Source organism: Geospiza fortis, unplaced genomic scaffold (assembly GCF_000277835.1).
Source record: "Geospiza fortis unplaced genomic scaffold, GeoFor_1.0 scaffold85, whole genome shotgun sequence".
NCBI classification, from domain to species: Eukaryota; Metazoa; Chordata; class Aves; order Passeriformes; family Thraupidae; genus Geospiza; species Geospiza fortis.
In genome coordinates this window covers 1,555,987-1,568,201 of record NW_005054358.1, presented here as the reverse complement: position 1 = coordinate 1,568,201, position 12,215 = coordinate 1,555,987, and the positions used below count along the sequence as shown (strand labels likewise).

At 47.9% G+C, this 12,215-nt stretch overlaps 1 protein-coding gene across 2 annotated transcripts in view; it reads right to left on the bottom strand.

Annotated features, from left to right (window-relative positions):
- The window catches only part of PNPLA7 (patatin like phospholipase domain containing 7), a 133,443-nt gene that overhangs the window by 22,430 nt on the left and 98,798 nt on the right, over positions 1-12,215 (bottom strand). For both annotated transcript variants that reach the window (XM_031059253.1, XM_031059255.1), the window contains exons 26-27: positions 7,859-8,015; positions 1,379-1,495 (exon numbers count right to left, since the gene is read on the bottom strand). In XM_031059253.1, the coding sequence (XP_030915113.1) occupies positions 1,379-1,495; positions 7,859-8,015 (274 nt within the window). The remainder of the gene's footprint in view (positions 1-1,378; positions 1,496-7,858; positions 8,016-12,215) is intronic.

Here is a 12,215-nt window from a genome sequence, read left to right as displayed (position 1 = left end):
CTGCTGAGCTACACAACATTTTTCCTTATTTATCTGAGGAATTCTTCCCACAAGAGGAAACCCTGGCCATGGACTGAGGGGCTGTGCTGGTCAGCACAGAGATGATGCTGCTGGATGCCTCAGGACTCGATTTCTCTCACACAAAACCTGGCTGCAAGGGAAGAGCAGAATATGCAACTACAGCTGTTGAAATTCCTGAGAAAGGAATCTGCTGCATCTTAAAAAGGAAGTACAATGAATTGACTGCTGGAATCCAAAGCAGGGATAGATAAAAATGGCCTCAAGTTGCACCAGGGGAGGTTTAGGTTGGACAGCAGGAAAAATTTCATCATGGTCAGGCATTGGAACAGCTGTCCAGGGCAGTGGTGGGGTCACCATCCCTGGAAGTGCTCAAAAACCATGGGGATGTGGCACCTGGGGACAGGGGTCAGTGGTGACCTTGTCACTGCTGGGGGAATTGTTGGACTCAGGGATCTGAGGCCTTTTCCAACCTTGATGATTCCAGGATTCTCTAAAACCTGCTTGTCTCCAGCACCATCCCCTCTGTACAGCAAACTGCTATTTTAAGCCACATGATGATTAATCACTTACTTTCATATTTGCATTTAGGTAGGGAATGTTTTGGATTATTTTTACCAAATATATTTAAAGTATATGAAGTGTTAATTTGCTACATGATCTTTCATCACAAGGATGCAAACACAGGAATAATTTGGTTAAAATTGCAAATCAGGTGAAATTCCAAAGCTACCCAAACACTCTCTCAGCAGGGTAATGTAGGAGGACAAACACTGATAATGTGCTTTACAATCTGCTGCTGCTGAGGGAAGGGGGAGAGATGCATTCCAAAGGTGGCTCTTGGCCCAGGTGGACCCCACAACACCCAGCAACTACAAAAAGGTACAAACCAGGACACAAAGGACTCTGCCATTGTTACAGTTTTCAGTAGGCTGCTCAGAAAAACTTACTCCAGCTTCAAAACTAAAATTCAAAAAAGCCAAAGCCATCACAACTCAATACAAGCCCCTCTCTCTCTGGTGTGCCCTGAAGGTCTCTGAGACCTGATTTGCAGGAAAATAATGATGAAGCAGTCTCAGCTGGTCTTCTTCAGTGTCACAATTTTCACTTCTTCTCTCAGACAATGAGATCCCTTTGTCAAACTGAAATAGCTACAAATAATCTACAGCTTGTGTTGTCTAAATCCACCAAAAAGAACAGGCTCCTTCCTGCAGCCATGGACCACCACATTCACAGTTTCATCACATTTTCAGTCACCCAACAGCTCCAGATTTCCATATTAGCATTAAAAAAAGCTATTTCTGCTCCAACAGAACACAGGGACATAATTTCCTGTCCATAAGGTGAATAAAGAACCTACCTCTATCTGCTTATCTTTGAAGATGTTGTTGATGCTGTTGTTAAAAGCTGCTCCAGAAAACATAGAAGTTATTGGGTATGTCAAGTCTAGAATAGTCTTAAACACTGAGTTCATAACCTAAAAAGGAAAAAAAAAAAAGGCATTTCAAAGGTCAGAATCCATAGGAATGTGTGCATTGAGGCTGCAATTCCAGAGACATCAAATTCCAGAGTTCAGAGCCCACATGCTGGAAGCATCACAAGTGCAGAAAGTGTTGAGGGGACAGAAATACAACTACAAAATCTACGAGCAGGAGCTCCCTGAGTGGTAAATTTACATTTAGTAAACACCAAAGCAGAGCAAGCCCTGCAATAAAGCTCTGCCAGAAGGAGCATTCCCTCCCTGTGCCCCAGAACAGCCCCAGAGCAGCGTGCCCAGCACAGCCCTCAGCCTGGGCACGAGGCCAGGGATGCTGCAGCTCCAGCTTTTACATTTTCTCTATGAAAAAAGATGTTCTGAGTTGTCTTCCTCTCCACTATCCTTCCCACAGCACCTGTGTGGCTCAGTGGTGTGGGAAGGAACCCATAAATCCATGGCAGGAATTGCTTCATCCATCTCCTCTCATTTGGGGGTCACACACAATTTTTTTCCCAGACTCAAAGCTTTTCTCTGCCTCAGTGGAAGCATTTAGAGAATCATGTCTGGGATTCTCTGGGACTCCAACAAGGTTCAGTCAAACACATCTCATAGAGCTTTAAACACTTTCTGTGGAGCAGGGTCCATTATTTGTCATTCCCAAAGTCAGTTATTGGGATGTGTTATGGACTCAGCATTTAACTGCTGCAAACTCAGCACATCAGGGAAACCAAACCACATCAGGTTCCTTAAAGCACTGCAGGTCCCAGCACACCAACCCTTCTAACACATAGATCCTGAAATTAAGCTTTTACAGATTCTTTTTCTCTCCATTTCAACAGCATTATGACACCTGTGTACTGACCTTCAAGAGAAAATGATGAAAATCCCTAAACTTTATGGCATTATGGCCATAGTATTTGCCCATAACTAGGCCATCCTAATAAATCTTAACAAAATTCAATGTTTAATATATTACACCATAGTCAAAATGTAAAAGAAGACCACAAAACCCAATTAATTCCTTGCAAATTAAATAGGATTTCACTGGATGAAATATTTCCATGAGATTAAATATTTTCTCTCTCTACATGTTCTCCATAATTTAACAGCTTCTCAGAGATCAGGGCATCCTTCCCAGGCAGACACATGGAACAGCCTCAAACCTGCCAGCTGTTAGAGCAGCTGGGAGCAACATCTGGCCTTGGCTTTACTCTGCAGTGATTTCAGAGCAGCAGGATCAGCCTACATTGTCATGTCCAGCTGCTTTCAAATTTCTGTCAGGGATCTGCCCAGAGAACACGAGTGCAAGGATAAAAAAAAAGATCATTAAGAAGAAGGATGGGAACAGGAAGTGTGGGAGAATGTAAAAGGCTGAGCACAAACCCAAGGATGAAGCTTCATTCACATCTTCACTCTGGGTTTGATGTGCTGAGGACAGTGTGCCAACCTAACTATAGACTGCTACCCACAGCTTCAGAGGGAGATGGAATTAGTGCTGCACCTAAAATAGGGATCAGGTCTCTTCCGAATGATTAAATCAGGGGAAGAGGCATCTACAAGGAGCCCTTTATTTAATACTGAAGGAAAACCTCTCCCACTCAGCAGCAGCCATTGGGCTTCCCTTGTTGCAAATGATATTTATGGTGCTGAGCCTCCACATTTCTCCTGATCCTGACATTGATTTTGTCCATGGACAAAATACTTCCAATTAACACATATTTCTTAATATTCTCATTTCTCAGAGCTGGAAGATGCCCTTTAGCTGAAGCTGATGGCCAACAGCCTCCCTCAGCCTTCCAGGAATAGCTGCAACCACCTCCTGTTCCCCAGATAAATTCAGTTAAAGATCACCCTCTGGGGAGGCACACAGAGCCTTCTGCCTCCTGCTCCACTTCCTACCAGGAGCTCTGGGATCAGCTCCAGCAGCTCCAAGAGTTTCATCCCAACACCACCAGGATGGGAAGCCCAGCCCTGAGCCAGCTTGGCCAGTGCTCTCAGGACTTGCAGGTCATGGAATCATGGAATTTTTTGGGTTGGAAGGACCTTAAAACTCATCTCATTCCACCCCTGCCATGGCAGGGACACCTCCCACTGTCCCAGGTGCTCCCAGCCCTGCCCAGCCTGGCCTTGGGCACTGCCAGGGATCCAGGGGCAGCCACAACTGCTCTGGGCACCCTGTGCCAGGGCCTGCCCACCCTCACTGGGAACAATTCCTGCCCAATTCCTCATTAACTTCTCATGAACTTCCATTACTACAGCTCTGCTACAAGATGAGCTTTCTTTTTAAAAAGACCTTCAATCCTAAAATCATTTTTAAGTGACCCTAGGGTACAGAAAAGTTCAGCAAGGAAGGGACAAGGCTCTGCTCACAGAGCAGGACAAGAGCAAAGGCACGTGATGATGGACAAGAGGAATTGTCATCTCTGGCTCTTTTGTTCTTTGATGTAGCATTGTGGCTAACTGTTGTGAAAAGCCAGGATTTTTCAATGTTCCTGACCATAAAAAAACCCCAAGGTTATAGGAAAACTTATGAAACAACAAAAATTTCAAACAGATCCAGTATTTTTTAAACTACTCAAAAGATCATGTAGTGCCTTCTCAGCAATCACCCAAAAAGTTTCAATAAAACAAGGAAAGGAATTTCCACAGAAAAAAATGTTAAATCAATACAATAAAAAAATAACTCAGGGCTGGATGAGAACTGGCATGACAGGGAAAAACCAAGGACTGATTTCTGGCCAGATCAGCTCATTAAAGCACAGGATCTCCCAATGTACAAATGGAGCAGGGTCAGAGGCAGAACCTCCTGACTCCCTGGGCAGAACTCCCACATTTATTTGAGCTGGCAGTGCCCCAGACAGTGACAGGCAGCAAAGGATGGCAGTGTCCCACCCAGCCAGCCCCCATCCCCATCAGGAGCAGTGTTTTAGCCCCACACACATCTATAACTGTATTCATTTCTAAGAATATTCCATCTTTGTGAAATATTTCTACTTTGAGATATTAATCCTCCAATTAAATAAAACAACAGTCTGCAAACACCAAAGCTTTGGCTTGTTCACTTTGCTGGTAAAATAGAGGTGCAGGAGACACAGAGACAATAAACAGTAACTCATCTGACTGGGAATTTTCATATTTCCCCCTGTATTTTGACAAGAGTAATTTATTTCTTCGCTGCTTCATTAGGTGCAGAAAACACATCCCATTAAAAATATCCCTTCTCCCAGCACCAAGTGTACAACAGCTAGAGAGATGCCAATTGCTAAAAATACCAAAAAGAGAAATAAATACAGGACAAACAGCATTCAGCCTGATGGATTAAACAGAGAGATAAGAAAAGCTCAGAGTTAACTAATCCATCCCAGTGAAGACATTTCCCACATGGCCCCAGGCTGCTCTCAGCAGTGACCTTCACCAGCACAGGCTCAGAGCTGCAGAGGAGCAGGAGCAGCAGGTCCTGGAGCAGGGAATGCTCCATCCAGCCTTTCTGCCCAGCTGCTCCTGTGGCATCTCCTGCACAGCCACCCCCAGGGCTGCTCTGGGGACAGCAGGAACAGTCCCATTCGGCAATTTGGGGGTTATCTGGGGGATATTTCAGCTCTTCAAGTGGATCTTCCCTCAGTCCCTTCAAGTGGATCTTCCAAGAATTCCCTAAAGACCTCCTGGCTGTTTCCCACACACTGGGGCTCCTTTCCCCTCTCCCTGCTCAGCAGTAACACCATACAAGAGTCAACACCTCAGAATAGCCACTGATAAAAGATTTCTAATGCCCCAAACTCTGCACATTGTGATCTTGGAGAGGGGATTTCATGGCTCTCTTCAGTTTGCAGCCATTCAGCTGGACACTGCTGGTACCAGTGGGAAGGGCCTCAAACAGAGCAGGCTTTGCTTTTGTCCTCCTCAAACCCTTAGACAATTTCTGGGTTAGACATGGACCTGCAAGAACACTCATGGAAGTCCTCATGAAAATCTATTCTTCATTAATAAGATGAAATGTTTGCTCTAGCAGAGGTCAATCTCTTCTCCCACTACTTATTTGCAGGTTTCAAGGCACCAACACCTGAAACAGCCCCAGGCCAAAAACTGCCTTTTACCTTGTGAAATGTTCTCTGAGCTTTTGCAATTTGTGCTCAAAAGTTAATCAAGAGATTAAATGCCTTCATTTCATCTCTAAGTATTCCTGATAAGAGTGACTGTGATTCCAGCTCTGGAAGCTCCAGAGTGGGAACACAGTCCTGAGCAGCCCAGGAAACATCTCCAGCTCTGCCTCATGCCCTGCACGGGGCACACCTGAAAAACAGGAAGAGAATCCTCTGGACAAATGCACAGAAGAAAATTCCATGGCTGTAACTTAGCCAAGAGCTGGGAGAGAGGGCAAAGAGCCCCAGAGTGCTGGGGGCTGGGAAAGCACTGCAGGGAAGCATCAGCACCCACTGAGATGCTGCCCTGGAAGCACAAGGTGGGAGAAAGAGAGCAAGGTTAAGGGATGTCTGACACAATTCAGTGCAGTTGGCTTCATGTCTTTAATCTTGAACCTGCCCCAGGTTTGTGATTCCAGCAAACTGCTCTGGATCATAAACAGTTTATGTTTTGGGTGCTTCCCAAGCCAGCCAGGCACAGGCAGTTCTTAAATAAAAAGCCTAAAATCCATATTCTTCTGGCAGGCAGTGATGGGGAGGTGAATCAGCCCCACAGCCCTCTGCCCACCAGGACAGCACAAACATCCCAGGGCCTCAATCTGCATTTCAGTCCCTCACACAATCCATCTTCCCAGAGACAGTTTTTGTTGCAAAGCCATGGCAGATTAGAGGATCCTTGGGAGACATAAACAGTGCCCACATGCCAATGACAGGGTCCTGTTTCCCCCTAAAACCCAAGACCTAAGACTCTTAATGTCATTTATAAAATGCCCTACGTAATTTCATTTTCAGTAAGAAAATCGACAGGAAAATGTGGGGTTGATGTGAAGAATACAAACTTGCAACCAGCAAACTTCAGAAGGAACCTCACCTTCAGTCAGGCTGAACCAGTGTCACCTGGGACAGTTTTCATCCAACATCTGATCAATCAATAAAACCAAGGCCAGGCTGGATGGGGCTTGGAGCACCCTGGGATAGGGGAAAGTGTCCCTGCCCATGGCAGAGGTGGAATGAGATGATCTCTAAGGCCCCTTCCAACCGAAACCAATCTTTGATTCCATGATAAATAAACTCACCCAATGAAGTCACTATTTAAAACAACCTTCCCAAAACTTGGGTTACCTTTGAAAATGAGTCGTTGTTTGTACTAAATGTTGAAAGTTAGGACCTTCTCCTGACCCAGAGTCCCAGTGCTGTGGAGTGCACAGGCAGGACCAGGAGTGACACATTTGGGAGTTATTTAGAGAAGGATTACCTCTGTCACTCAGTTCCACTGACACATGACAGCATGTGAGAAAGAGAGAGAATGACACAAAACAGAAACACATTTGTTGAGAGCTGGAAAGGAAACAGGCCCCAGCACACAAAAGAGAAGATAAAACAAAGATAACCACAGGTGAGCACACAGAAACCACATCTCTGTGCCTTGACAGTGTGACCAGGATTGGTGCAGAGCTAAGCCAGGCAGCTGCCTCCTGACTCCTTGGACGTGGAGCAGCTTTTCCAGGTGATCCATCACTGCCAGGCAGGGCTTGTTCTGTGGCACAGACACTGAATTTCAGGAGGCTGCACCTTCCTGGGGTGCTGCCCGTGCCCTGCTGTGCCTGGGCCTTGCTCTACTGGAGGAGGGAAGCACAGCATTCCCAATGGAGGGAATTCAGCATTCCCAGTGGAGGGAATCCAGCATTCCCAGTGGTGGGAATACTTCCAGGGGAGGGAATTTAGCACTCCCAGGGGAAGGAATATTCCCAGGGGAGGGAATTCAGCATTCCCAGTGGAGAGAATTCAGTGTTCCTGTGGGAGGGAATTAACATTCCAAGTGGAGGGAATTCAGCATTGCCATGGGAGGGAATTCAGCACTACCATGGGATGGAATTCTGCATTCACTGGGAGGGAATTCAGTGTTCCCATGGGAGGAAACATTCCCAGTGGAGGGAATTCAGCACTCCCAGTGGAGGGAATTCAGCATTCCCATGGGAGGGAACATTCCCAGTGGAGGGAACATTACCAGGGGAGGGAATTCAGCACTCCCAGTGGAGGGAATTCAGTGTTCCCATGGGAGGAAACATTCCCAGAGGAGGGAACATTCCCAGGGGGGGGAATTCACATTCCCAGTGGAAGGAACACTCCCAGTGGAGGGAATTCAGCGCTCCCACGGGAAGGAACATTCCCAGGGGAGGGAGTTCACAATGCCAGTGCAGGAATTCCCAGTGCCAGTGCTTACCATGGCCCACTGGCGAGCTTTGATCCTCATCTGGTTGTAGCTGCGCTCCTCGGCGTACAGGGCGCTCATGAAGGCGCCGATGGACGTGCCCCCGATCATGTCCACGGGAATGCCAGCCTCGATCAGCGCCCGGATCACGCCCACCTGGGAGCAGCCCCTGTGCCAGGGAGGGAGGGAAGGGAGAGAAGAGCCACTGTCAGCCAGGCAGTCATTGAGGGAGTGCAAGGGCTGGTGATGAATGGTGCCTTCTAAGGAAGCCGAGCCCGCGCCAGCTGAGCTGCCAATCTCTTGCTGAACAAGCCCCGGTGCCAGGAACAAACATTATGAATGCAGGAATCCTCCCAGAGACTCCCAGAGGATCTGAGGGAACACGACCACGCAGCCTGGATCACTGGGAAAGGCAGGGAGATGACAGCAGCCAAGAGCTGAGCTGGTGGACAGGCGAGGGAACGTCAGCGTGGATCTGAGGGAGCAGAGTCTACTGGGGTCCCCCCAAAGCACCCAGGAAAGGCTGGAGTTCAGAGCCCTTCCCACCAGCTTCTTTCCTGGTGATTCTCCACAGAAACTGAGCCAGCCTGGGGTATTGGGAAGGGGCACCACATGGATTAATGATGAAATTTGAAGGTGGAAACAAAAGCAAGCAGAGACAAACAGTGATGAGAGCGCAGAGGTTGAGTCTGCACACAAGCCCAGGAGAGGGGCAGATGAGGAGGCAACTTTTGAGGATAACACAAATTCCTTCAGGAGAGTAAACTTATTCCTTGATTTCAAGTGCAGAAGGAATTTTGAGCAACAATGGAGACAGGTGATAAACAACAGATGAACCTCAGTGCTGATGGAACAAGAGGAAAACAGAAGCAGCAATGCCCCTGCAGCAACCAGCTCTTATCCAGCTCTGCTCACATGGATTTGGGAACCCCCTGCAGATATTCCCTGAAAAATATTAACCTACTGTTCAGTGCAAGGTCAAGTGGCAAATCAAAGAAACCAGAATAAAACAGAAAACATAAAAATACACATCCAAGATGGGCCAGCATTTGGAAAACCACGAGCAAGCTCAGACTTCTCACCCAAAAACAGAGGAGAACTAAAAAAATGACAGAGAAAAGCACCAAAGGTGACCAGAATATGGGATGGACTTCACAGGAGGAGAACATAAACTGGAATCACTGACTGGGGAAGATCCTGACTGATGGGAAACATGCAGGGTCAGCAATGATATCACCATGCAGAGATTTTAATGGAAAGGAAAGAATTTACAGACAGGTGTACATAGAGCACAAACTGGGGAAGCCACTGTTACCACATGCTGGAGAGGTCAAATCACAAATGGATTTAAATGTGGAAAGGATGAATCAAAGGTACCAGGCTGTCAGTGGCTACTAAACATGACAAATGGGAGGTGCAAGCTGGTGTTCAGGAGGCTCAGAAGCTGCTAATTGCTGCTCCCCACCATCAGAAATGAGAGAGCAGAGGTGGAACCTTTGATCTGATCCTATGAACATCTGATCACATCTGATCTTTTATCCCCTAGTGGGAGAGGGATCCCTGCCTATCCCACAGAACCACAGAACACTGCACTGGGGGCTAAGTGTCCTTCCAAGCAGTCCAAAGGTACAGCCTCTGCTTTCAAGTGCTTTGTCCAGTGAATAAGAAGCATTTTTGATTAGTTCATCACACCTGGATGGATGCTTTTCAGTCTAGGTCATAAAGCAGTAAAAAAAACCTTCCTTTTCCCATTTCCATCCCATTTTCTGTCCCCCACGGTTTGCTCTATTTCCATCCTCCTTCCCCTTGCTGTTTACATCCTATAAATACTCGCTAACAGCTGCCAAGTCCACCGTAGGTGTCACTTGGCCAAGCTATGCTGAGCACATTCTTTCCATCCAAATAAATCCCCTCCAGCTGCTGAAATGCTTTGGGACAGGTTTGTGGTTATCCTGGGTGTAAATGACTTCAATGACAGATCTGTGCTGCTGCAATCCAAGAGCAGAAAATGGCTCATTTTGCTTTCCTCTCCAAATTCCCCTTCTCCTCTTCTCCTACTGCTTCTTCCCACAAGATGCCCTGAGTTAAAGGAATTACACTTTTATCCTGCCCATTGTTTTTAGGTTTTTAGAGTGCAGCTATTTTGGCACTCTGCTGCTCGTGCCTGGCACTTCCCACTGTCTCAGCCCTGACATTCCACAAGGAGCAGACCTTTCCCTGCACCTCCTGCCCTCTGCAGACAGCCCACATCAGGTGCCTTTCTTAGGGCACCTTAAAGTATTTCCTGCTTGGAGGCCAATTTTAAACAGGCCATGAGTAGCTTCAGACTGGATTCTCTCCCTTTAACTGTTTTTCCCAATTCAGACATCCATAAATACAAAGGATTTGATGTGAGCACTCTGGATTTGTTCCTATTTTGCTGCATGATGCCTTTGCATGAATAACAAAAGATCATCATTACTTTTATTGGCAGGTCATCCCCTCCTGGTGCATCCAGAGAGTCCCTGCCAGTATCCCACTAATGTGACAGCCACAGGTCTCCAACAGATTCACTGATCCCCAAAGCAAGATGGGAATCAAAGTCCTTTTCTTGCTTGTAAAAGAACCTCCCACAAGCAGCCTGACTAAATTATGTTTCATTTATACACAACCACAAAGCTGATTCTTCCAGCTCCAACACCCTGAGCAGGAACATTGCTGGAATTTGCAAATTAAATCCTGAAAAAAGACAAATGTGCCTTAGCCCCCCTTTTTTCCAGATACCACCTGATCTCCTGAAAGACAGAAATGGGGAATTTTTTCCCCTTCTCCCTACAGCTTTAGGCCATCACTGCCCCAGCAATGTTACCACATGGGACTTCTCAACAACTCCTTGCATTTGGTTCTGTCCTGGGCACTTCCCAGCTCCACAAACACGGGCAGGCTGCCAGGGGAAGCGTGTGCCAGCGCCCTGCCAGGCACTCATCCCCTCTGGCAGCATCCCTGGGCTCCCACAGAGCTGCACTGGGCAGCTGCAAACTGAAGAGGAAAAGGAATTGAAGCCAGGAGCAAGATCCATGCTCACAGCCAGAGGACTAGTGCAGAAAAACCCCAGGGATTGTGCACTTCTTGTAATACCAGACCCAATTTCACAGGGGACGTGTCCTGGTTTAGGGAAATGTGGAAATACAAGTGTTGGGCAAGAGGAGAACAAAGGGAGATGGATAATTCCTGCCAGTGCTGTACCTGCACAGCAGTGACAACATGGGACAGGGAAAACCTGGTGACACAGAGCTGAATGTCACTCACTGCACAGAACAGGCCAGGGGAGAGCTGTCACACGGGAGGAAGGAGAACCCCAGAGAGGGGATGGACACCCAGAGTGTCCCTGGAGCTGCACATGCAGCTCCCTCACCCTAGAGCTGCCTGAAGGAGCAGCTGGATGGAGCACCTCCCCTGCCAGGACTAGCACCGCCCTGGGACAGTGACAAGGGGCCTAGGAACAATGACCTACAAGATGACTTTCAAATAATTTCTATCAGAACTCAAAGATTTGCCCAGGAGGTGCAATCAGGATCTGAACAGAAACTTTTCCATTGCATTCAGTGCCTAGGACAGGTCTGATTCATTAATGCCCTTTGCAGAGAGAGCTGAGCCAGCATCACCCAGCTCAAGGAGGGGCTGAAGCCAGAGCCAGGCTCTGTTCCCAGCCCTGCCCCTGCCCCAGCCTGACCTGAGCAACACAAAGCAGGGGCTGCTCTGGGCATCAGCTGCCCAGGTGCTGCTGTCTGCACTCACCAAATCTTGAGCCCCGTGCTGAATGAGCCTCCAGAAGTTGTGCTGGCTAAACTCCAACACCATTCCTTGTTTACTACTCATGGCCACAGGGAGGTCACTTGGTCTGGTCAGCTGGACAGGAGGAGACTGAGGGGAGAGCTCACTGCAGTTCCAGGTTCCTTGTGAGGGGAAGAGCAGGGACAGCTTTGATCCCTTCTCTGCATGACCAGGGACAGGAGCCAGGGCACGGCTGGGGCTGGGCCAGGGCAGCTCAGGCTGAGCTCAGGGCAAGGTTCTTCCCCCAGAGGGTGCTGGCACTGCCCAGGCTGCCCAGGGAATGGGCACGGCCCCGAGGCTGCCAGAGCTCCAGGAGCCTTTGGACAGCGCTGCCAGGGATGGACAGGGTGGGGTTGTGGGGGGGCTGGGCAGGGATAGGAGTGGGATTTGATGATCCTGTGGGTCCCTTCCAGCTCAAGAGATTCTGTGATTTTGGGAAAGAAATGACCACTAAGCAGGGAGAGGAGGTTGGAGACCTGCTTCCCTAAATACCTCAGCACAGCACACACTGAGAGCTCAGCCTTTCTGCCAGAAGGTCTTACAGGAAAATTCCTTC